The sequence below is a fragment of the Sphaeramia orbicularis genome, chromosome 9 (assembly GCF_902148855.1).
Source record: "Sphaeramia orbicularis chromosome 9, fSphaOr1.1, whole genome shotgun sequence".
Taxonomy (NCBI): Eukaryota; Metazoa; Chordata; class Actinopteri; order Kurtiformes; family Apogonidae; genus Sphaeramia; species Sphaeramia orbicularis.
The window spans coordinates 5109148-5136405 of NC_043965.1; the positions used below are offsets into that span (position 1 = coordinate 5109148).

At 37.6% G+C, this 27258-nt stretch overlaps 1 protein-coding gene across 1 annotated transcript in view; it reads right to left on the reverse strand.

The window, feature by feature from the left end:
* fras1 (Fraser extracellular matrix complex subunit 1) overlaps positions 1-27258 on the reverse strand; it is a 1008712-nt gene that overhangs the window by 384911 nt on the left and 596543 nt on the right. The window contains exon 28 of the mRNA XM_030143455.1: positions 1-217. This exon is cut by the window's left edge and continues 107 nt beyond it. Within this exon, the coding sequence (XP_029999315.1) occupies positions 1-217 (217 nt within the window). The remainder of the gene's footprint in view (positions 218-27258) is intronic.

Below are 27258 nucleotides of genomic sequence, written 5' to 3' on the forward strand. Positions count from 1 at the left end.
GGATCTGTTCCCGTGACAGCTCCTCCAGCTTGAATCTGCTCAGCGCCCGGTCACCGTGGAGACGGGTCAGCCTTCCGTGGCGGGGCGGGTCGAGGACCATGACCAGGACATCCGTCGGATTGTCGGGGTCGTCGACCTGCAGGACCGACTTGGTGACGGTTGCCATGGCGCCGCGGCTCTCCACGGATAACGGAGAGAGAGTCACGACCCTGGGAGGCTGCGGGGGATAAAAGACAAGAAACACAGAGTAAAAGTACGCTCAGACGGACGGGTCAAGCAAGCGAGGAAGCTTTATCCGAAGGCACATTTCAGTCCGAGTAGAACCAGTTTGCTGCTCAGGGTGGGGTTCCACTTGAAAACACAAAACAGGACTTTCTCTTGTGTTTTTGCACAGAACATTCTCACTAATCTGGAGAGACAAGACTCCAGATATTAAAAAAAAGAAGTGTTTTCTGTAAAGTGAGGATGAATGTCGACTTGGCAGGTTTCCACCCAAAGCCACATCTGCCCCAGAACAGGCGCCAACACCACCAAACATTCATACACCAGCGAACGGGGAGGTGGGTCAAGTGTCTTTGCCCAAGGACACAATGGCACATGAGTACAACAGAGCAGGATTGGAATCAATAACCTCTGGTAATTGGACCACCCACTCCACCTCCTGAGCCACAGCCGCCCCAAATGTAACACAAACTTCAAATGAGTTTTCCGTTAATCTGCAAAATAAGATGCAAATGTGCGTGATACTGTTATGTGAATACTAAGTTCTGGATTCATGCTTTTAAAACCTCGTCTGTTAGATTTATTTCATACAACAACAAACTACCTGAGCTGACAGATGGAGGGAAACTGGTACAAACTGCAACACATTTTAGCTGACTGTTCCTGTTGAGTATTTGTCTCTCACATGTCTCACTGTTATAATAATAATAATAATAATGATAATAATATTAATAATAATAATAATAATAAATTGCATTTATAAAGCACTTTTCATTCAGCAGAATCTCAAAGTGCTACAGAGAAAAGGCAGTCCAATAAAAAATAAAATAATAAAAAAATAAAATTAAAAATAAAATTTAAAAAAAAAAAAAAAAAATGTTATAATGGACTTATTTATTAACCGTTTGTTTCTGTATATTGTATAACCTTGTTTTTACTTTTAGCTCCCCCACCCCCTACCCCTCAAGGAACCATTGCTCTTTCATCAGGCTACATTTGTAAAGAAGAATCGGTTCTTAATTGCTTGCCTGGGTAAATAAAATAAAGGTTAAACTAGAAAAGCACTTAGAGAGTGCAGACCTCCACCAAGGGAGATCAGCCCCCCCCCCCCCCATCACCACCAAAATTTAATCATTTGTTCCTTGTGCCAGTCTCAACATTTCCTGAAAATTTCATCCAAATCCGTCCATAACTTTTTGAGTTATCTTGCTAATAGACAAGCAAACAAACAGACAGACAGAGAAACAAACAGACAAACAAACAAAAAACAAACATACAGACACAGACAAACAAACATACAGACAAACAAACAGACAGACAAACAAACAGACAAACAGACAGACAAACAGACAGAGAAACAAACAAAAAACAAACAAACAGACAGACACACAAACAAACAGACAAACAAACAGACAAAAAACAAACAGACAAACAAACAAACAGACAGACAGACAAACAAACACAAACATACAGACAGACAAACAAAAAAACAAATGAACAGACAAACAAACAAACAAACAGATGGACAGACAAAAAAAAACAAACAAATAGACAGACAAACAAAAAAACAAACAAACAGACAGACAAACAAAAAAACAAACAGACAAACAAACAAACAAAAAAAACAAACAGACAAACAAACACACAAACATACAGACAAACAAAAAAACAAACAAACAAACAAACAGACAAACAAACAAACAAACAGACAGACAGACAAACACACAAACATACAGACAAACAAAAAACAAACAAACAAACAGATAAACAAACAAACAGACAGACAAACAAACACACAAACATACAGACAAACAGACAGACAAACAAACAAAAAAACAAACAAAAAAACAGACAAACAAACCCTGATGAAAACATAACCTCCACCATCCTTGGTGGAGGTAATAAATAAACATAAAAGAATAAAAACTGTTGGTAAAATGTCAACAAAACAGATCCCAAAACAAACTCACTGAACTTTTAACAACAACTGAAAGTCCAATGACAAGAAGCATGAAAGATTTTCGGACGTTTTTAACATGCAGCGTCCAACAGAAAGTCCTAAAAGTCCATGGGCTGCATTGACTGTGTGAATCCACCTCTGATGTCTGAAAATATATTATGTAGATTTCAGCTCATCTCAGAATAAAAAAAACCTAAAAGCAAAGTTTCAATGTGAGACCACGCTGCAGAAATAACACCATAAAAACCATCCAACTTCTGAAGACGCCCAAATTGTCAGATGATGGATTTTGTGCTCAGGGGTTGGGGTGTATTTGGGGGGGGGGGGGGGGGCGTCCCGCTGCACAGGTGGTAGATGAAGACGGTGAAGGTGAGCGGGAGGTTAAACAGGAAGCCTCATTAAGCCTCTGTGAGCGTGGACGCAGTGAGAGGAAAGCCTCATCTTCCAAACAAAGTGAATTTAAAGCAGCGGTGAGAGCTGAGGCGTCCCACCGTCACACAGGGCATGACTGCAGAGACGTGTGTGTGTCCACGCCCTGGAACACGGGTGTCCAAACCTGGTCCTCCAGAGCCACTATCCTGCAGGTTTTAGATGTATCCCTCTCCCAACACACCTGATTCAAATGATAAGTCTATCATCAAGCTCTGCAGAAGACTGATAAAGACCATCAGGTGTGTTGGAAGAGGGAAACATCTAAAACAGGGGTGTCACTCATTTTAGTTCAGGGGCCACATTCACCCCAATATGATCTGAAGTGGGCCGGACCAGTAAAATAATACCAGTGAAAAAAGTAAAATTACATTATGATAATGTTTATATCTGCATCATTTCCTTAACAATCTGAATAACGTGAACAACTTGAACTGTCTTAAGAAAAACAAGTGCAGTTTAAACAATATTCTGCATCATTTTTTTTGATTGATTGATGTATTTATTTCAAATATGAATGTCACAACAGAAGAAAATAAACAAATACTTAAACATAAGACATATAATACATATTTGAAAAGGAGTGAGAAGAAGTACAACTTATAAACACCCACCCCTTCTCCTTATATAATTAATAACAATAATAACCTTCCCAGTCTAAGCGTATCTATAGTATATACCATAATATGACTGATACTTACTATTAAATAATTTGGTTTCTGGCTTTATAGTATTATGAACAAATATAATATGATTTACATAAATGCATAATACAATAACACATATATGTAAATACACTGAACAAAACTATAAACGCACCACTTTTGTTTTTGCTCCCATTTTTCATGAGCTGAACTCAAAGATCTAAAACTTTTTCTGTGTACACACAAGGTTTATTTCTCTCAAATATTGTTCACAAATCTGCCTAAATTTGTGTTAGTGAACACTTCTTCTTTGCTGAGATAATCCATCCACCTCACAGGTGTGGCAGATCAAGATGCTGATTAGACAGCAGGATTTTTGCACAGGTGTGACTTAGGCTGGCCACAATAAAAGGCCACTCCAAAATGTGCAGTTTTATCACACAGCACAATACCACAGATGTCACAAGTTTTGACTGTGCGAGGAAAATGGTGGTCACACCAAATACTGACTGGTTTTCTGACCCCCCTGGACCACCCAATACAGTAAAAGTGCACATTTTAGAGTGGCCTTTTATTGTGGCCAGCCTAAGTCACACCTGTGCAATAATCCTGCTGTCTAATCAGCATCTGGATCTGCCACACCTGTGAGGTGGATGGATTATCTCAGCAAAGGACAAAGGAGAAGTGCTCACTAACACAGATTTAGACAAATTTATGAACAATATTTGAGAGAAATAGGCCTTTTGTGTACATAGAAAAAGTTTTAGATCTTTGAGTTCAGCTCATGAAAAATGGGAGCAAAAACAAAAGTGGTGCGTTTATATTTTTGTTCAGTGTACATATTCATACACAGATCTATACAACCACACATATACTTATACACCTACTTATATATAACACACATATACGTACATATACATACACATACCACATACTTGTACATCTTTATAACACCCAGTGATACCCAACACCTCCCTCATCCTTGTGCCTCTGAAAAATTGTGTCTTTGTACCTCCTTTTTAAATTCTTTCATTTATCAGTTTATCATCTACACATGTGCATTACAGCTTACATTACAATTACAAATACACATAATATTGATAAAATTGCATTTACTTTTCTCAAGACATTTCACGTTGTTCATGTTTCTTCAGGTCATTCACATTTTTTTGGTAAAAGGATAGTTTGTTAATTTAAACAGTTTCATGTAATTTTACTTGTTTTTTTTTTTGTTTTTTTTTACACTAAAACAAAGATCAAATCTGCCTTTGTCATTATTTACAGGTTATTATGATAGCTTTTTTCTGGTCTGACCCAATTGAGATCTAATTGGTTTGTATGTGTATGTATGGAACCTGAAATAAAATGATTTTTACACCAGTGATTGTTAATATCTTCAGTGTCATTTTTGTATTTCACAAATTCATCCTAGGGGCCAGATTGGACCGTTTGGCGGGCCGGATTTGGCCCCCGGGCCGCATGTTTGACACCTGTGATCTGAAACATGCAGGATCGTAGCTCTGGAGGACCAGGATTGGACACCCCTGATCTAGATATTATTGACCTTGAATTTGACCCTTCAAAGGTCACTCAAGGTCAAAGGTCATTGTTCCAAATGAAAGTCCATATATGACTTCCTATCAGTGTTCAGCAGTAACTATATTAATATCTGTAACCATTTAAATGTTATAAACCATCAAAATATGGACTGTTACAAGTAAAGGCACATTTTTAATATTTCAAAAAATTTGTCAAAAATTCAAAAATCTACATTTCTCAAAACTGTGACCAAATTTTGTAGACATTGTTCCAAGCGACATACATATAAAATTAGAAATTAATCTGGTTTATAATGTGTAAATGGTTACAGATATTAATATAGTTACTATTGATTTATGTTTCATTGATTTATATTATGAAATTTAATGATTTGGTTTACTATAAAATAATGCAAATAATGTATAAAGCCAAATTAAAGTGACTCCCTGTCTGTGCACAAAGGTTCTTCTCAACACATGAGTCTAAATATGATTTGCAAGATGTTTGTAAATTTGTTGTACAAAAAGCTAAAAAAGAGACAAAAAGAAGATGTATATCTGTTGTTGGAGTTAAACTATGGAATGAGGCCAGCATGGATTTAAGAATGTGTAGCCCATTTCTAATAATTAAAAAAAATGGTACTTAAGGCAGTTTTTTGAAGGATACAACAATTAAGCTCTAACAAGTAATAGGTAAATTATTTATTTTTGAGTCTACATTAAATTACCATTAATTTGGTGGTTAAGTTTTCTATTTCTCTGGTATATTTTCACCTTTTTAGGTTTCGCTTATTTGTTTGCTTGGATACATTGTTTTTTTTGTCTTTTTCTTTTTCCTATATTGGATGCTGGGTAGCTGAATTTGTTCTGTAGGACAGGCATTAATATAAGCATTTTGCTTCTGCCTGCGCCTTTTCAATCATAACCTGTTGGTAATGTTGGTAATGTTTGAAGTGCTGTTGTTGACACTGGTTATTATGTGATGACTGAATAAAGAATTTTATCATCATCATCATCATCATGTTTTTAAGTAATTAACGATCAAATAAACTACTACTACTACTATTTAAGGTGATTTTCTCTTGTTCATTGCTCATTTTTCAATATTATTACCATCAACTCACTCCAATCTGATTAAGAACGACTGTGATTGGTGGATCGCTGAGCCCAGTGTGTGTCAGGTACCCAGGTTGAAATTAGATGAGAACACACTGAGTTCATTTGTCTTTTACATTGCAGGACCTGCGATGTGACTATTGCGCACACGAACATCGCAATGTCAATGTTCAAACGATATAGTGTGCAGCTCTTTTACATATTATATATTCCATATAAACACCAAACTACACCAGACAGTAGGGATGCACCGATACCACTTTTTTCCAGACCGAGTACAAGTACTTACATTTGAGTACTTGCCGATACCGAGTACCGATACAAGTACTTAATAATCCCATTCCAGTTCTTAGTTCCTTTTGTAAATGTGCTTTATTGTCGTTGTCATTAGTCTGACTGGAACAAAGTGCTGCTACTGACATTTAATGTGTTGGAATGAGCGTTTTTCAATTAATCCACCAGGGGGCGCCGCTCTGAATTAACCATACTGGACAAATACCACGAAGAAGAGGAAAGTTTTTTGAGAAGAAGAAGAAAGTCAGTAATAACAAACATGGAGACGACAGAGGGAACACTAATGTGATACTAATATTGCAGCGTTTTCACTGGTAAGGTTTAAAAGTTTAGCTTCAGCAGGAAGAGAAAAGAGGAATGAGCCATAAGTTTCGTTTTCACTTCTGTTGGCGGCGGTCCGCACCGCTCCGTACTCCCGCTGGTATTCTCATTCTGTTTACGCATCCATGAGCACCTGGTAAAGGGATGGAATGTACGCAGAGGACGGACAGAACGCTGCGTCTGTATCTGTCTGTGTCTTTAACGTTACTGTCAGTCAGCGTTACTTTTATCACCATCATTTATTTTGAACAATCTCCACACTCTTCACACTCCACACACATTATTCCACCGCTGCGTACCTGCTGCACTGAACTGGGAATGTCACACGGCCGTAAGTGGTATCGGTGCATTTGTATCGGATGTCTTTTACGAGTACGAGTACACACACTGAGTATCGGAGCCGATGCCGATACTCGTATCGGTATCGGTGCATCCCTACCAGACAGACTCCAAACTTACTCAGAGTAAAGAAAACTTGAAATTCATCAAGTGGATACAAACAAAACTCAAGGTCAGTGCGGAGCGTTTATAAGTTTTAAGATATTTCACTGTTTTCATGAGCAGATCTGGTGTTTATCTGCAGTTCTTAACAAATGAACTTGTTTTTTTTTTTGTTTACCTGCCCGTCTTCTAACAGTTTAGATCTAACTTTAAAATGAGTTTCTTACAGCCCTTGTCTGAGTGTGAATGTCTGACAGGGAAGAACAAAACAAAACAAAAAGTTACAGCTAGAGGCCAAGAAAGTGTCTCCCGTTCACTTGGTTTTACTGCGACTTCTCGGCAAAACGTTTGCACCAGGGAGGGGGTGTGTGTGTGTGTTGGGGGGGGGGGTGTAGGTGGAGATGTATGGGCTGTCCCCGCTGAGACACCCCTCTGCCGTGGCCCTAAATCAAACCAGTTGTCAAGATTTGAGCTTGGGTGGTGCTTCGCCTGATGCAGGGCTCGGGTCCAATTGGTTGCCCTCGGCGACGCCTGGCTGCGCTCCAGCTCTTCACCACCACGGCGGCAGCAGTAGCAGCTCAGATGAAGGGGAATGCACAAACAAGCTGGCACCAGAGAGAGGGATGACTGGTGGAAAGTCATACACAAATACTCCCCCTCCTGAGATGTCTATGAACTGTAGTGACCTCTAAAAACTCACGCAGAGGTTTACATTTGGTTTACACGACAGGATGGTAAGGAGAACTATAAATACATCTAAATACATCTGAGCTTCGTCCTCAAGTGGGATTCTGCAGAAGTACAACCCACCGCCAGGAAGGCCCTAGAAAGAACAGGTCTACTAATATCTAAGGCAAAAAAAAACAACTAAACAATGCATTGAAATTATTTATAAATCAGTTCACATTGTTTTGTGTAGACGATGTCTGCTTTATCTGTGGTGAGTTTTGAAATTCACAGAAGCTCTGGTCGGTCCCTGAAGGCAGCATAATACCTGTTAATCCACTAATCCTATCAATAAATGTAAATAATTGGTGCAAAATGCAGTTTCACTTACAAAAACTGCGAAATGAGAATAAAATGAGCAAAATACTTGAAAAATAAGGAAAAAATGAGCCAAAAAAAACTTGGAATATGGCATAAAAGTTAACAAATACTTCTAAAGTGAGGAGGAAATGAGTAAAATACTTTTTAAAAAAATGAGGAGAATTCATAATTTCATAGCAACTAGAACCCCGTATTTAGTCTGTTAACCCTCAAAAACCAAAATTATCTGCTGATCTAAAAATGTTGAATAACTTACGATCCACTAATCCTATCAATAAATGTAAATAATTGGTGCAAAATGCAGTTTTACTTACAAAAACTTACAAAATGAGAGTAAAATGAGCAAAATACTTGGAAAAATAAGGTAAAATGAGCCAAAAGAACCATGAAACATGGCATAAAACTGAACAAATAATTAAAACGTAAGAATAAAATGACCAAAATACTTACAAAACGAGGAGAGTTCATAATTTCATAGCAACTAGAACCCCGTATTTAGTTTGTTAACCCTCAAAAACCAAAATTATCTACTGATCTAAAAATGTTTAATAACTTATGATCCACTAATCCTATCAAAACATGTAAATAACTGGTGTAAAATGCAGTTTTACTTCAATTATTCATAGGATAAAATGTACAAAAACTTGCAAATTGAGAATAAAATGAGCAAAACACCTGAAAAATGAGGAGAGTTAATAATTTCGTAACAACTAGAACCCTGTATTTAGTCTAACACTCAAAAAACCAAAGCATCCACTGATCTAAACTGTTTAATACCTGTTGATCCATTAATCCTATCAATACATGTAAATAACTGACGTAAAATGCAGTTTTACTTTACTTATTCAGTGGATAAAATGTACAAAAACTTGCAAAATGAGAGTAAAATGAGCAAAATACTTGGAAAAATATGGAAAAAATGAGCCAAAAAACCTTGAAATATGGCATAAAAGTGAACAAGTACTTCAAAAGTGAGGAGAAAATGAGCTGAATTCATCATAATCATAATTTCATAACAACTAGAACTCTGTATTTATTCAGTTAACCCTCAAAAACCAAAACCATCTGCTGATCTAAACTGTTTAACACCTGTTGATCCACTAATCCTATCAATACATGGAAATAATTGATGCAAAATACAGTTCGTCATCTTTTCATAGTCATCAGATATGACCCATTTAACGTGAAAACACCGTCGTCTTCTACAACACTGATTCACCAGTAAAACTCATGGTGTTGGATCAACGACAATGGATGGACACACTGAGTTTATGTTCAGTTAATGAGAGATTTTACTGAAAATGTCACTTTTCCTTCAGTTTTCTCTGTTTCTGATATAATAACCATCAACTTTAATATGCACTTTAATGAACATCTACAGGGTGACCCAAAAAAAACGGGAATTTTTGAAGTGTGTATTGGCAGACATGAGCAAGTGGCAGCACTGCGAGACAGTGACCTTGAGCAAGTAAACACACCCCCGTTTTAGTAACCATTGGCGGCTGTGCGAGAATTGTTCGGTAACCGTGTGATCTCAAGATTCGGTAACGTTCCCTGGCCCCCTAGATCGCCAGATTTGTCCGTTTGTGATTTTTCCTTGTGGGGCTATCGCAAGAGTAAAGTGTACACGACTCGACCGAGAACTATGGATGAGTTAAAACAGAGAATTCAGGATGAAATTCACAGTATCCCAGCTGAGATGTTGCAGCGGTCAATGAGGAATCTCAACAGCAGATTTCAAGGATGCATTCGTACAGGAGGACGCCATCTACAGGAAGGAATTTTTAAAAAATGAAAATTCTATCATTGTTTCTTCACTCTTTCAATGCCATGGGCCGATTAAATCGGTTTTACGAATACAACCTTTAAAGTGCCACGGGCCGATCAGATCGGCTTTGGAGTACACGCCATATTTGTGTACAAACCAACCATCCACCCCCATTTCTTTCTCACATTTCGATGACGTTCTTTCAAATCTTCTTGCAAATCACGATCAATAATGAATCGGCTGCGTCCGGTGCGTTTTGAATCTAAGTAGCAATCGGTCGGATGTTACCGAGCGGTTTTTGACCAAAGAAGAGCTCGCGTTTCGTTTTCTGCTTGGGAAATTTTATGAATGAATTTATGAATGAAATCATATGCAAATTAGATGGCCATTTTGTAGTAATATCGTAAACACAGCGATCTGTCAAAACAGTCCCATCTGCTAGAAAATGAGTTCTGATGACGATTCAGACTTCGATTATAAAAACGACACGAAATACTGAAAAACGGCCAAATTCTGTGGCACTTTTAAGGCTTATTAGCCCCTTAACTGTCTGGCACCGAAAGAGTTAAATGGCATGTTTTAAGGTTTCAATTACTATAAATAAAAAAATATTTTTCTTCCATCACTCTTGGTTTTATTGGATTGTTAAAAAGTTCCCGTTTTTTTGTGTCACCCTGTACATGATCTGTGAATTAAATATTGAAAAATACCTGATTTTCACTAAAAAATGCAAAATACAGAGGATAATATTATAATAAATGGTGATAAATCACTTCAGAAAGGTCAAATAGACAGAAAAATTCCTGTGGGAACTGTTGTAAAAGCAGCACTGGGTTTTTATGCGTTAATATGACTGTTGGTGTTTAGGTGAGTTTGTACATTTATTGTATTTAAAGCATCATCTTCTTATGGTACGCACATAAACACCAGGTGTAAACAGGGGCTGAAGTATAATAAAAAAAATAAAAGTTGGCACCGTACACATGTCCATGAACTGTAGTGACCTCTACAAACACACTCGGGGGGAGTGCGTTGTTATCCGAAGCCCCTCGCCCTTTGCGTCCTCCTAGGAGTCGTTCGGTGACAGGTTTTGGAGATGTCAGGAATTATCTCCCACCGACAGCCGACTGGGCCCGAGGCGCCCACCTAAATCCTGAGTCGTCACGGCTTTGCTTCGTGGGAGGAAAACAAAAGGTTTCCAGTGTGTCGGTGATGCCTCAGAGTGGGTGTGTGTTGCTTTTAAATCGTGCTAAGACATGCTAGCTCACTAAAGGCAAACCTGGTGAAATCCCCCCCCCCCACCAACTGGAAACAAAAACAAACCCAGGACAGCTCAGGTAGGAGGGCTCACCTTTCATCCCTCCCCCACGGGTGAGGCTCATATTTAGGAGGAAGCTGTCGTCACCCATGGACCCTTGGGGCTCGGCTTCACTTCAAGCAGATGGAAAAAAGTTGCTGTCTGCCTGAGTTTGTGTTTGTTCTTTATTTTGGCTCACGCTGGATGCTGTTCAGCACCACAACAGGAAGCGTGGATGCGTTTCCCTTGTCGACTGTAAACCTCTTGATCTGTAACAGTGTCTTTTATCTGCCGCAGCTCAGGTTTGTCACTGTACGGGTTTACCTGGATACGGTCAGAAATGAGTCATCGGTGGAGCGTACAATACAACTGGAAGACGTTTTATCTACAACAGAAACTCAGATCCTGTTTACACACTGGAAAAAATCCAAATCTGACCAAGTGTATTTTTTCTCATTTCTAGTCCAAATATCTCATCAAACTTAAAATACGATATAATCACCTATAGAGTAACTTTTCAGTCAGATAAAAGAACTGATTTTTAGACAATAGATCTGGAAAATCTGATTTCAAGAAATCTTACCAAGATAATTTTCACTTGTTCCATTGGCAGATTTTTTTGCTTACTTCAAGTAAAAATATCTGTATCAATAATAATAATGGATTAGATTTCTATAGCGCTTTTCTATGAGCACACACTCAAAGCGCGTACAGTGGATCCATTCTTCATTCGCTCTCACATCCTCCCTCTGGTGGCGGTAAACTACATCTGTATCCACAGCTGCCCTGGGGCAGACTGATGGAAGCATGGCTGCCAATCTGCGCCTACGGCCCCTCCCCCCACCACTGAACATTCACACACATTCATACACCAGTGTGAGTAGCAGCACTGGAGGCAAGGGGGGGTGAAGTGTCTTGCCCAAGGACACAACAGCACATGGACAGAGCGGGATTCCAGAAGAAAACAGACTTTGTGGACTGTGTGATTTGGGGGAAGTGGAAAATGAATCACATTTTCTTTTGTATTGTCCTCTATATGATGAACTGAGAGCCCCTTTGTTTGATGATACGTGTATCCGAAATCCTGACATGTTCTGGAGCACTGATGATGACAAGATGAAATGGTTGTTTAGTTCTAATGTATATAAATTACCATTATTTGTTTGTAAAGCCTGGGAAAAGCGGCAGATGTGTTTGTTTAAATAGGTCAGTGTTTTGTTTTGTTCATATCTATTGTGCCTATTGTCTGGTGTTTGATTTTTACCTCCGCCAAGGAGGTTATGTTTTTGCCAGGGTTTGTTTGTCTGTTTGTCTGTTTGTCTGTCCGTTAGTGTGCAACATAACTCAAAAAGTTATGGACAGATTTGGATGAAATTTTCACGGTTTGTTGGAAATGGGATAAGGAAGAAATGAATACATTTTGGTGGTGATCGGGGGTGGGGGCGCCCACGGGGGGGCCCATTTCCAACAAACCCTGAAAATTTCATCAAAATCTGTACATAACTTTTTGAGTTATGTTGCACACTAACGGACAGACAAACAGACAGACAAACAAACAAACAAACCCTGGCAAAAACATAACCTCCTTGGCGTGGGGGGGCCCACGGGGGGGGCCACTGGTCAGCCTTGGCGGAGGTCTGTGCTCTCCGAGTGCTTCTAGTTGGTCTGTATTTTTGGTGTCTTATAAGCCCATGTAAGGGCTGGGCATGTTTTTTTATGCAAGACACAATAATAAAAACATTCATTCATTCATTCATTCATTCCAACCGCCAACCCTTCGGTTATTGGACAACCCGCTCTACCATCTGAGCCATGGCCGCCCCAAATCAATTGCAAAACCGAAATTCCATGGTCCAAAAGGGCGGATTGTCCCATGCAGGGTGGAAACGGTTTTCCTGAGTACTGTTGCATCCCTAGTATATTGTATATTTTGCAAAATTTTATAGTCTATTACAACTCCATCTTACTTGCTTATTTATATTATTCTATTCTATTTTTTACTGCATGACTCTTACCTATTCCATGTTCTACGTATGCACCAAACCACTGAAGCCATTTCCTAGTAATGGGAACTTTGTTTACTGACATGGCGATAAACATGATTCTGACTATAATTCACTCTCACATTCACACACTGGTGGTGGTGGTGGTAATCCATGGTGGCCAATCCACACCAAACGGCCCCTCCGAGCATTCACCACCACCAAATATTCACAACAGCGCAGACTCTAAACACAATTTACATTAGTTACACGTCCGAAAGATTTTCAGGTGACCAAGTATGTTCAAGGTTTATCAAGTACCAGACCACACAAGTCCCCACAACAGCCACTATGTCCTACATTCAACTACAAAACATGGCGTCAAACACATGTATTGGAATTCAGGGTGGGTCTACTGCTACTATCTGCTTCTTCCAGGAAAACCAGAACACTCTAGAGGTTGGGTGTATCTCTAAGGGCTTTTCCCAACAGCCAAATCAAAACGGACACTTTAATATGCCTCTTGGTGTTCAGGTGAGTGTGTACATCTGCTTATTCAGAGGACGGCAGCTCAGACAACCTCAGCCACTGAATCTCAATGCACCCTCGGTTCCATTCACACATGTATTATCTGACTCAGACTCAGCTTTATTGTCATTCGATCAATGGTCCATGATAGAACGAAATGTAGTTACCCAGGTCTTAGCATAGAAGATAAAGGATAAAATCTAAAATAGGATATACACTGGAAAAAATGCCCCTCCGAAAACAAGCAAAAAAAAAAAAAATTAATACAAGATATTTTTACCATACCATATCATACCAACTTTATTTATAAAGCACTTTAAGAACTTTACAGCTGGCCAAAGTGCCGTACACCAAACATAAAACAAAGGATTAAATAAGTAAATAAAACTAGTGAAAACACAGGGTGTTAAGCGGGCTAAGAACAACAAAATACAAACATCATAAAAACAAAGACAAATTAAAATCTGTTAAAAACAGCATAAAAAAACAGACATGTCACTCACTGATTAAAAGCTAATGAGAAAAAGTGTGTTTTTAAATGTGATTTAAATGTGATAATTTTTGCTTGAAATTTCTTGAAATAATATTTTCCAGATCCATCGTCTAAAAATCAGTTCTTATATCTCACTGAAAAGTTACTCTTTAGGTGTTACCGTACTTTCCGGACGATAAGCCGCTACTTTTTTCTTGTTTTGAACCGTGCGGCTTATACAGCGATGCAGCTCCAGTATAGATTTATACAGGCTAATGGCCACCAGGGGGCGCTGTAGCAGGAAGCACAAAAGTGAGACAGACAGGTGGAAGAGGTGATGAAGAGGAGAAGTTTTAATCGGAACTTTTAACAATCATTTTGCGTGTCATGCACAAACCCTCATCACGGAAAACACACGAAGAAATGCATATTTTGCAGCTTTTAACTTAAAACCATCAATGTGTCTGTTTAAGAAGGAAATAGAGCTGCAGCACGGAAGTGCCATTGAGCAACAACGGAGGAGAGATGTAGAAGGAGTGTGACGGAGCCTTTGAGGATGTTCAGCTGAAGAACACTGAAGAAGACGACTGCAGTGGTTTAACGAGCAGAAGGAAGATGAAGATACAGATCAATGACTGTTCTGGGATTTTTACCCAGTTGTGTTCCTGTCGTTTTACTGCCGTGTTACAGACACTGTTTGGAAAAAAGCAGTTAAGGTATGGAAATAAATATGTAAATAATCTTTCTGTTTAACATCTTTCTGTGTAAATATCTCATGTCACAACGTGGACACCTGCGGCTTATAGTCAGGTGCGACTTAAAGTCAGCCGCGGCTTATAGTCAGGTGCAGCTTATATTCCGGTGTGCCTTATAGCCCAGAAAGTACGGCATGTCTTATTTTGAGTGTTATGAGATATTTGGACTAGAAATGAGAAAAATACACTTGGTAAGATTTGAATTTTTTCCAGTGTATACGGTAAGTTGGGTAGAATAAAAACTACCATAATGAAGTAAAATTAAATATTATACATAGAACGGTCCACAACACACAAGATGTACATTTACAGCAGGTGTAAACAGACGCTGAAGTACAGGCGAGACCTAACGATTTCCACTGGATGTTAAAATGCGAGCTGTCAAAACGGTAATGTGCTCCGACTGTACGAGACCACCTCAGCAGAGACGCCATCAGTCGACACCGGACCCTTCCAAACTTTTTTTTCCCCTGAAGAAGCAGCTGGTCCTGTCAGACGGGGAAAGGCTATCTACAGCTCACATCTTTCATTCCCGAGGCTATTACAATCTGAGACGCCTGCTGGCTGCACATCTGATGGGGAGTTCAATCAACAATTACCTTTTTTTTTTCAGCTTTTAGTTACACAGAAAAGCTGCATAAGCACAAATGCTGCTCCCCTTCATACACCTCGGCTTTACGTCAACCTGCTCAACAAAGCTACTCATGTTCTGAAGTCAAATGGAGTTTGTTAGTGATGGTTCTGATCAATGGGGTGGTGTCGGAGTTACTGAGCAGATTTATTTTGTATATTTCAACTTTGGTGAGTTTCTTTTAAAGCAGGGGTCTCAAACTCATTTTCTTTCAGGGGCCATATTCAGCCCGATTTGATCTCCAGTGGGCCGGACCAGTAAAATAGTTATATAATAATCTATAAATAATGACAACTCCAAATTTCTGTCTTTGTTTTAGTGCAAAAAAAACAAACAAAAAACATTAAATTATGCAAATACTTACTTTTATAAACTGTCCGGACAAAAAAGATGTGAATAACCTAAAATTTATTAGAAAAATAAGTGCAATTTTAACAACATTATGCCTCAACTTATCATTTCTACATGTGCATTATGGATCAGAGCTACAAAGACACTAAACACAGAATATTGTTAAAATTGTGCTTAATTTTCTTTAGACATTTCAGGTTGTTCATATTTGTTCAGGTTATTCACATTTTATTGTTACAGGATAGTTTGTAAATGTAAATATTTTCATAATTTAATGTTATTTTTTGCACTAAAACAAAGACAAAAATTTGAAGTTGTCATTATTTATAGGCATAGTGTATTTTTTTTTTTTTTTCACACCAAACTGAAAAGAAACTATGGAGTCATTCTTTTTTGCAGGTTATTCTGCTGTTATTATTTGACTGTAGATCATATTGGTCTGTATGTGGAACCTGAACTAAAATGAGTTCCACAGCCCTGACTGTGGAATTTTTGCACTACACAAATTCATCCCACGGGCTGGATAGGAATCTTTGGCAGGCCGCATTTGGCCCCCGGGACGCATGTTTTAAAGGTTGAGATAAAATAAAAGATAAAATTGACTTTTGGGTTGTATGGACGAAGCGGGAAGTGGTTTTCTACATAGTTTAGACTAAGGATGTCACGGTACCAAAAATTCTGGAATCGATACTGATACCAGTAAAATTACACAATTCTCCATACCAAAGTCAATACCATGGTAAAAAAAAACCAAAAAAAAGAATCTTAAGAACCCATAAACTTAAACAAGGAATGCTTTAAGTATTTGCATAGAACTGAACATTGCTATTACCTCTAACTCTCTCATCACTGTCAGCCACTATTTACTGCTTTGAATGCACAGACGTGATTGGCTGAGTGGTATCACGTGGGATTAGGGATGGGAATCATTAAGAATTTAATGATTCCGATTCCATTATCGATATTGCTTATCGATCCGATTCCTTATCGATTCTCATTGGGTGAGGGAATAAAAGAGTACAAACAGGTGTGTTTGCATTAACTGTCTTTTATATTTCCATCTACACAGAAAATATAACATATACAGAATGTACAAATAATAATAATAACAGATGATGCCGGGCCCGGTTCGGGGGGGTGGGGGGTGCAGTTAAAGTGAAACTAAAGACGCTTTACTAGTTCTTCTATTGCCACATTTCTACTACGTGGAACCGGTTCGTCTTGGCTCGTCTTCTTTTGTTCTCTTTCATGTCAAAAATGTCTATCCTGAACAAAAGCTTATGCTTTTTGCAGCCATATAATCAAGTTAAGTTGAAATCTCTGACCAGAGCGATTTCAACGGGATTACAAAATAGGACCAATGGCCCTGTGTCTCACCATCATGTTCTATCAAAAATGAATGCCAACTTGAATTTGTGAGGTTGTCGGGTCAGATTCTGCCGCTATTTTAAAGTCCTGTGGTCTGGATGCAGATCAATCTCCCAACACAAGTGGGTGGTACTTTGACCGGAGGAGTCTGTGTTCACGCCCTAGAACCATCTGGAGTAAGATGTTGAAAGTGTGGGTATTTCTGAACACTGATATCCTTTAGGCCATTTCACCAATCTGTAAAAGCAGACCAACATTTCAGGAGAATCTGCCCAGGGGTGGAGGAAGAATTTAGATCCTTTACTTGAAAATATGATCAATGTCCCTGTATCTCACCGACATGTTTTATCAAGAATCAATACCAAGTTGAGTTTGCGAGGTTGTCAGGTTCTCCTGCTATATTAGACTCCTCAATTTCCTGAGGGCTCTGCCCAAAGGATCAATAACGTTGTATCTAATCTGATCTAATCTAGATGCAGGAGATCAATCTCCCAATAGAAGTGTGTGGAACTTTCACTGGAGGAAAACTCAACTAATTCAAAGTCCAGTGATCAACAGGAACTATAGTGATATCTGTAACCATTTACATGTTATAAACCATCAAAATATGGACTATTATAAGAATAGCCACATTTTAATATTTCAAAAATTCATCAAAAATCTACATTTCTCAAAACTGTGAACAAACTTTGTAGACACTGTTCCAAGGAAACTCCATATAAAATGTGTAGTTTTTGACCAGTAGTTTCATCAGAGAAGATGTTTGAAGAAATTGCTAACAAAGGCTAATGGAGTAGCTCTTGGCCTAACGACCAGCGAGCTAAAAAGAAGTACAATATTTGCTTCTGTGATGTAGCAGAAATAGAAAGTGGCTGGAAATGGTAAAACTCAATTTAAGTAGAAGTAAAAGTACTGCATATCAAATGTATTACAGTACAGTAAAAACATTTCTACCAGTGAATATGCAGTTGTATGCAAAAAATCTACATGTATTACATATTATATATTATATGTAGACACCAAACTACACCAGACAGACTCCCAATTTACTCAGAGTAAAGAAAACATGAAATTCTGTCTAATCTAATCTAATCTAATCTAATCTAATCTAATCTAATCTAATCTAATCTAATCTAATCTAATCTAATCTAGATGCAGGAGATCAATCTCCCAATAGAAGTGGGTGGAACTTTCACTGGAGGAGAACTCAACTAATTCAATCAAAGTCCATATATGACTTCTATCAGTGATCAATAGGAAATATATTGATATCTTTAACTATTTACATGTTATCAAAATATGGACCATTAGAAGTAATAATAATAATAATAATAATAAAAACAACTACAACAACAACAGCAACACTGGTCAACAACAAATTTATTGTTTCAGTTTTTGGAGCTGATTTAGGATAATTTTGGTGTGCTGAATCCAAAAATCACATTAATTTTGCTCAATCAGGTCAACTTTCTGAACTATGCTACATATTGGCTTTTTAACATTTTTGCTTACATTTATGGGCATTTTCACATCATATGATACGAAATTCTTTCATATTTCTTGCAATAAACGAGTTCTAAAGATTTGACTTTCGCCAATTTATGATTAATGTTTTTTTTAATATTACAGGTGAATGAAATGGCTTCGACTAGAAGATCTTGCAAAAATAAGCCTGACGTATTCTGCTACATCTGTGCTGAATACACCATTGTACCTAACAGGAATCAAGTCACAAGTTTCATAAAGTGTGCTTACCAATCTTATTTTGGTATTAAACCTGGTGACCAAGATAAAGTTTGGGCGCAGATTGTGAGAAGATCAAATTAGCAAAAAAACCTGACCTGATTGAGAAAAACAGATGCCATTTTTGGATTTAGCGGTGCAAAATGGTCCTAATTCAGTTGAAAAAACCTCGACAACTTGCAAAAAACATTTTTTTGTAACCCAGTGTAATGATGGATTAGATTTATATAGCGCTTTTCTGTGAATGCATACTCAAAGCACGTACAGTGGATCCATTATTCATTCACTCACACATTCTCACTCTGGTGGTGGTAAACTACATTTGTATCCACAGCTGCCTTGGGTTGACAGAAGTGTGGCTGCCAGTTCGCGCCTACAGCCCCTCCCACCACTACCAAACATTCATAGGCATTCCCAGTGTGAGTAGCAGCACTGGAGGCAAGGAGGATGAAGTGTCTTGCCCAAGGACACAACAGCATATAAGTAGGACAGGACCCTTCGGTTATTGGATGACCTGCTCTACCTCCTGAACTGCAAAGTAAAGGCACATTTTTATGAATTCAAAAAAATTACCAAAAAAAAATAAAAAATTCTCAAAACTGTGAACCAAGCCCAGATTAACCATATGGGCAACTGGGCAATTGCCCAGGGGCCCGCGACCTCTGAAGGGCCCTGGGTAGCTCGGGCATAACGAAAATATCTGGTTATCTTTTGCTTATAAATGAAACTGTCCGCTGCCCCGAACTATTGCACTGCACAGAAACCCTGCTCCTGCTGTCTGTGACCGTGAGCTGAGACCCTCTCCTCATTGGTCAGTCCAAAAAGTGAATCAGCGGTGACGCAAATCAACGTGCGTGCACTGAGCGGGATGTGAGACGTCAAGAACTACGTGACGTACGCGAATCAAAACATTGCAAACATGGAGAAGCAGTTAAGTGGGAGCGCCAAACGAAAATTAAAAAAGGAGAGGGACATTAAAAAAGCTGAAAATTTAAAGAACATAACTAAAATAGGTCATTTCTTTACTGTGGCTAACATGAGAGAAAGCAGATTTCAAGACGTTTACATTGCACTTACTTTAACTCTCTTGTTGAATTCTGAGGTGACAAGGGGATTTCTGTGTAAAATTCATATGTGATTCTATCACATTATGTTTGTGTTTTGTCTGTGGGCTTTTTCTGACGATTCAATACATTTGTGTCGGCAAAAAGTGTTCTTAAATAAATACTGGATACTTTGGAAATGGTTTCTTATTTATTTTTTGTGAAAATGGAGGACACTTCCCTCTCTTTCTAATGTAGTGGATCAATTTTAGATTATACTGATGCTAATGTGTTTCGTTTTCATATCATCATATGCAAGTGAGTGGCCTTGACAAGAGGCTATAGTGGTGCACTTGTAGTTCTACGAGCATTTACACATTTGTACATCAAAATGCATTTGATGATAGTTAGATATTGAAGTTTGGGGTATATTTACATATATTCCTGGAACTTATTCTGTATTTTGCCAGATTATAGGGATCCTGGGGTTGTGATGATGGGGCCTTTGGATATTGTTGCCCAGGGAACAATGAAGTGTTAATCTGGCCCTGCTGTGAACAGATTTTAGAGACATTGTCCCAAGGAAGATACAGTCTACTCTCGTTAAACCGCCCGCCGTTATACCGCCATTTTCGCTCACCGCCGACCAAAACCATTGCACAAAAATCCCCAATGCCTTATTCCATTAGCTACAGCCATTTCCGCCTATCGCCATCCGCCAGCCCAGTTCCATGCACAAACAACACTTATACCATTGATTCCCCGACCGTTATACCGCCAGCGCCGCGGCACCTCCGAGGTGCGCCGCGGAAACCGGCGTGGAAACCGGGTCGAAATGGCTCTTTGAGTGTTAAAGGTTGCCGATCCCTGCCTTACAACATAACAGAATCAAGATTTATTTAGAAACGCAATTAGAACGGGTTAACGGAGGCAGCATAGACATATAGTAAAGACATGCACATTATGGACGCAACCCGTTGTAACACCATTTTCGCTATACCGCCAATTTGGCCGTGAACGGAAGTTGGCGGTATAACGAGAGTAGACTGTACAACCAAAATTTGGAATGAATCTGACCAATAGTTTTGTCAGAGAAGATGTTTGAAGAAATTGCTAACGAAGATGATGACGAAGACGATGCCAGACCCAACGTCGTACAAGTATGCAAGTATCGTACAGCTCCTGAAAAAACATTCCATTACAAACTAGAATAGCCCTTGGAGAACCCCCCCCGATCACCACCAAAATTTAATCATTTCTTCCTTGTGCTAGTATCAACATTTCCTGAAAATTTCATCCAAATCCATCCATAACTTTTTTTTCTCCAACTATATTTATTGAACATTTTCAATGAACACAACAGACATTATATCAATTCGGAACAGTCAATGTGCAATCAAGACTGACATATCTGACTGTCAACACCCATCCCTTTCCTTTCCACCCACCCACACTCAAAAAAATGATTCTTGGCTCTAATAAACATGAAGTAATATTTTAAAGTAAAATGTAACTGAAATATATGAAATTTAAAGTTTATTTATCTGAAAAAGTCAAACATAATGTGAATATGCTTAGTATAAAGTGAATCTAAACAAGTAAAGTAAACTTTATTTACTAGATCACACAAAAAGGCTGAGTGTCACAGTCAAACAGTTTATGTAAAAGTTTGCATTAACTAAAGCAAATCTGACTGAAGGTATTTAATTTATTCATATTGACTCAATATGATAGAAAAAACATTGTATTAAATGCAACTCTTTACATTAAACTTATGTAATAAAATTACATGGAAAATTTACATGTAATTAAAATACATAAAGTCAACATTTCTGGCTTAATTATTTTTTTGAGTGCAACCCACAGGCCAAAAAATCAATCAATCAATCAATCAATCAATCAATCAATCAATAAATAAGGAAAAACAGAAAAGAAAATCAAAAACAGAAACCATAAATAATGATAAAGGAACTCAAATCGTAAAAGTAAAAAAAAAAAAAAAAAGGTTGTATAGTACACAGAAATAAGAGAAGAAAGGAAAAGACTACACATAATTTCTCATTCCCTTCTTTCCTCTCCTTTCCCCTCTTTCTCAATGATGTTCAATCATCTATAATCTGAGGAAAATTTAAAGAATCGAAATACCGTAAAAATGGATCCCAAGTGGTATGAAATGATTTAATTGAGCCTCTAAGAGAGAATCTCAACTTTTCAACCTTAAGATTGTAAAGCACCTCACGTACCCACCGGACATGTGAAGGGGGATGGGAGACCTTCCAATTAACTCTTTCGGTGCCAGACAGTTAAGGGGCTAATAAGCCTTAAAAGTGCCACAGAATTTGGCCGTTTTTCAGTATTTCGTGTCGTTTTTATAATCGAAGTCTGAATCGTCATCAGAACTCATTTTCTAGCAGATGGGACTGTTTTGACAGATCGCTGTGTTTTACGATATTACTACAAAATGGCCATCTAATTTGCATATGATTTCATTCATAAATTCATTCATAAAATTTCCCAAGCAGAAAACGAAACGCGAGCTCTTCCTTGGTCAAAAACCGCTCGGTAACATCCGACCGATTGCTACTTAGATTCAAAACGCACCGGACGCAGCCGATTCATTATTGATTGTAATTTGCAAGAAGATTTGAAAGAACGTCATCGAAATGTGAGAAAGAAATGGGGGTGGATGGTTGGTTTGTACACAAATATGGCGTGTTCTCCAAAGCCGATCTGATCGGCCCGTGGCACTTTAAAGGTTGTATTCGTAAAACCGATTTAATCGGCCCATGGCACTGAAAGAGTTAAGTAGAATCAACCTTCGGGCTATCCATCCATAACTTTTTGAGTTATCTTGCTAACAAACAAACCCTGATGAAAACATAACCTCCACCGTTCCTTGGCGGAGGTAACTATCCAAGTATTCAGCCTCAGATTACAACTAAAACGACAAACTGAATCTCATTTCAACAGAAACTGCACAGACGACAAGTTACGAAATAAACTGCAACAAATGTCTGAATTATCTGCATTGAAAAAGGTCGGTTAAAAGTGAAAATGTCCAAGGAGCCTGTGGAACTCCGTCCCCAAACTCCTAACAGGCTTTAGTTTGGTGCATAAACGACCGCTCTCCTGTTCTTTCCTTATCAGCGTGTCCTGCTAATATTGTCTGAGTAAGTCGAGCTAATCAAGTGATGGTGTAATTGAGCGCCACCACCCAAACAGACCTAAATACTGTTGCTCCACTCAATCACCATCTGCAGGCTGCGCTCTCAGCTCGGCGTCTGCTGCACTAATTTACTCGGGGCCGGCGCACATTTAAGAAAACGCTCACGTATAAACACAAAATGAGCTCCACTTACAAATGTTCCCAGCGAATACACGACTTAAACAGAGAGGCGATACTGAGCCCGACGCTTTTTATTTTAATAACTCAAGGATACGGACTCATGATAGGACCATGGCCTCGAGTTTACGCACGAAATTGTATTAATGATTAGTGTCTTATCTAGCGTGAAGTGAAGACTGGGTCTGTCTGGGTCTGTCAGTAATACACTATGTGGACAAAAGTATGTGGACACGTTGAATTCAGGTGTTGCTTTTCTAACAGGGGACTGGGATACAAAACAATAATGACTCATGTCAAGGGAAATATGGATTTTTATAAACGATATGGACAAAAATATTGGGACACATGTCTACAACTCATAAGATGACCTATTCATGATGATTTGAGATAATAAAAAAAACAAAAGAAAAAAAGAAAACATCAATATTACAATATTTCCTTAAAGTTTAATGGGAGATTTTTTACCCCACCCCCGTAGGGGAGGCAAGGGGTATTGTTTTTGGTTCAGTTTGTTTGTTTGTTTTTTTAACCCTTTCATGCATGAATTATGAGAACCTTAGGCAAGATTTTTTTTCTTGAGTGTTTTTGTTCCTCCTTACACATGAAAAAAAAAAACAATGCAATCAATTTTTTTTTTGTTTTTCATGGAGTTACAAAAATGTCCATGCATTTAATTTTTGAAGTAAACCCAATATCAAAAAGTACAGAAGAGGATTAAAGCCACTGGAAAAAAATAAAATAAAATAAGGTCCAATATATATTTCTTATTATTATTATGAGAAAAAAGTCAGAATTCTGAGATTAAAGTCAGAATTCTGAGGAAAAAAAGTCAGAGTTCTGAGGAAAAAAAGTCAGAATTCTGAGGAAAAAAAGGCAGAATTCTGAGGGAAAAAAAGGCAGAATTCTGAGTTTAAAGGCAGAGTTCTGAGAAAAAAATTCAGAATTCTGAGATTAAAGTCCAGTGGTCCTAATCCTGTTCCGTAAGAAAGTAATATGAAAATAATGAAATAAAAACATTTTTAATGCTGCAAATCTGATGTTTTCTCGCATTTTAACATTCTCTAATGCTAGTTATTACTCACTTCATGGATATAATATGCAAAAAAAAAAAACCTTTGTGTCTAACAAAAAAAAAACAAAAAACAAGTGGTTTACACTCAAGCATGTTAGTACAGATCAGGTTTATCAAAAACAGTAAAGTTACAGGAATGGTATGAATGTCAGTGTATTATGGGATAATGCATGAGCGTCCACTGTGTTGGCTGATATGGAACTAAAACAACAAAACCCATAAATATAGCAGAGAACGGCTTTGAACAGCTGTCCACTGTAGTGACCACTATGCATGAAAGGGTTAACACTCTAGCAGCAAAACTATTGGTTGAATTCGTACCAAACTGGGTTTATAGATTGCCAGTGACCCAGAATAGATCGGATTACATTTTGGGAAAAGTAGGTCAAAGTTCAAATTTTTAATGAATTTTTATGGGCGAAATTTCACATGTCTATAAAAACATCCATTTTGTTTCAGTTTACTTCAAACTTGGCACATATATAGAGGCAATTGATATGGTGACATCATCACATGCATAGACATGATGACATCAGCTGAATAGATACCAAAATAAGCTCCAATACGTGCGAGGGGAGGGGTTTGTTGTGCCTGGAACCACTTGTTCTTTCTGTCTTGAGGTTTTTTTTCTCCGACACATACATTATATGGATGAAAATATTGGGACACGCTGAATTCAGTTGTTTCTTTTCTAACAGGGGTTGTGGTGTCAAAAAATCATTGCAAACACACTGATCACTGATCAATTATGTACAAACTAGAACACTGAGGTCATCAAACGCAGGGTTACTAGCGACTCCCAGAAATATCACAAAGAAAATGGGGGACGCAGCCTTTACTAACTATGCACCAAAGTTATGGAATACAATTCCAAAAGACATTAGAGAAGCCAGTTCACTGAATATATTTAAAACCAAATTAAAAACATTTTTATTCTCATTAGCCTTTGAAAGGAGATAAAAATGGGGTCACAATTCAGGAACCAGGAATGTGCTGTTTTTATTTTTATTTTTATTTTATTTTATTGTATTTCTGTTTTTATTTTTTATTTTATTGTATTTCAAATTTCATCTTATTTCTTGCACTTCAAAAATTCAATGCATAATCAAATATTTTAATGTGCGCTGTTTTTATTTTTATTTTATTGTATTTCTCTCAAATTTCATCTTATTTCTTGCACTTCAAAAATTCTATGCATAATCAAATATTTTAATGTGCACTATTTTTATTTTTATTTTATTGTATTTCTCTCAAATTTAATTTTATTTCTTGATGTATAATCAAATCTTAATGTATTTTAATATTGTATTTTTTCAATCAATGTGAAGCACTTTGGGCTACAATTTCTGTATGAAAGGTGCTATACAAATAAAGTTTATTGTTATTATTATTATTATTATTATTATTATTATTATTATTATCATTAAAAAATCAGTATTTTAATCAAAAGTATTCAATTTGTAATCAAAACCTGTGTTCATTAAGTATTTAACCTGTATTCATTTGCATGCCAGAAGTTATTCTTAGTGTAATGTGTGGATTGTACCAGAGTAGCTGACTTTTTTCCTGGGAGACCCTCGAAAGAACGAACACGTGAAGCCAACGAAAGAACCTGGGAAATGGTGGAAAGTGACAAAATGGGGCGGGCAGAAAGAGCATGTGAGCTCATGGAAAGTTTCAGCGAACGTGGTGTATGAAAGAAGTACACGTGAGGAAAAATTTTGGACATTCTGGGAAATAATTTACATTTTCTGGGAAAAAGTTTAATATTAATATATGATAAATTAATTCTAGGAATCAACTGCATGTGTATATTCTCTGACCAATCCTGATAGACACCAAGAAAACCGTACCCTATCGGAGACAAGCTAAAAAAGGGGGTTTCCGATGTGACTAGATTAATGTTCAAAATATGATAAAAAATGGGTATGGTTTGTAGCTAAACCCAACCTACTTCTGAAAATATAAAAATGGTCTCCCGGGGCGAAAAAGTCAGTTGCTTCTGCGGATGTCAACTCAGTGTTTATTTTATGCATGAATAAACACTTTATGCGGCTCCAATTCTGCTCGATCTCCGACTTTGACTTGACTCTGTGTGCATTTACTTGATGAAGCTCTGCTACGTAGATGGGAGTACAGAGACGTAAATTCAACATTACAGAGTACAGTGTGGAAGAGCGCCAAAGGGACCAAAGATGTCTCCCACCTGCGGCCATAAATTTTTCATGACAGGGTCTGGGATACAAAACAATAATGACCAATATTGTAATAAAATGACATAATGACAAATGTCTCACTTGGGAAGCAAAATTGTTCATTAAACTTTAAGGAAATATTGATGTTTTCATCTCAAATCCTCACGAACAGGACATCTTACAGCTGGAGATATGATGTGTCCCAATACTTTTGTCCATATAGTTTATAAATATCAACATTTCCTTAAAGTTTAATGGGAGATATTTCTTCCTCAGTGAGATGTGAAGAAAGTAGATGGTTAGTAGAGGTAGAAAATTATTATTTATAGTCAGAGCAGGAAAAATATTTTAGAAATTTAGAGGAAGAACATTTAAAATCATAGCCATGGAATAAAAAAAAAAAAAAAAAAAAAATCAATGTTGAGAGAAATTTAGTAAAACCATCTCTGAAGCATTTTGGAAACACATCTAACAATTTAAACCGAACTAACCAATGCAATGATATTTATCCCAATATAAAACTACATCATGTCATTTGTTGTTTTTTGTTTTGTATCCCAGAACCCTGTTAGTGTCCCAATACTTTTGTCCATATAGTTTATAAATATCAGCATTTCCTTAAAGTTTAATAGGAGATATTTCTTCCTCAGTGAGATGTGAAGAAAGTAGATGGTTAGTAGAGGTAGAAAATTATT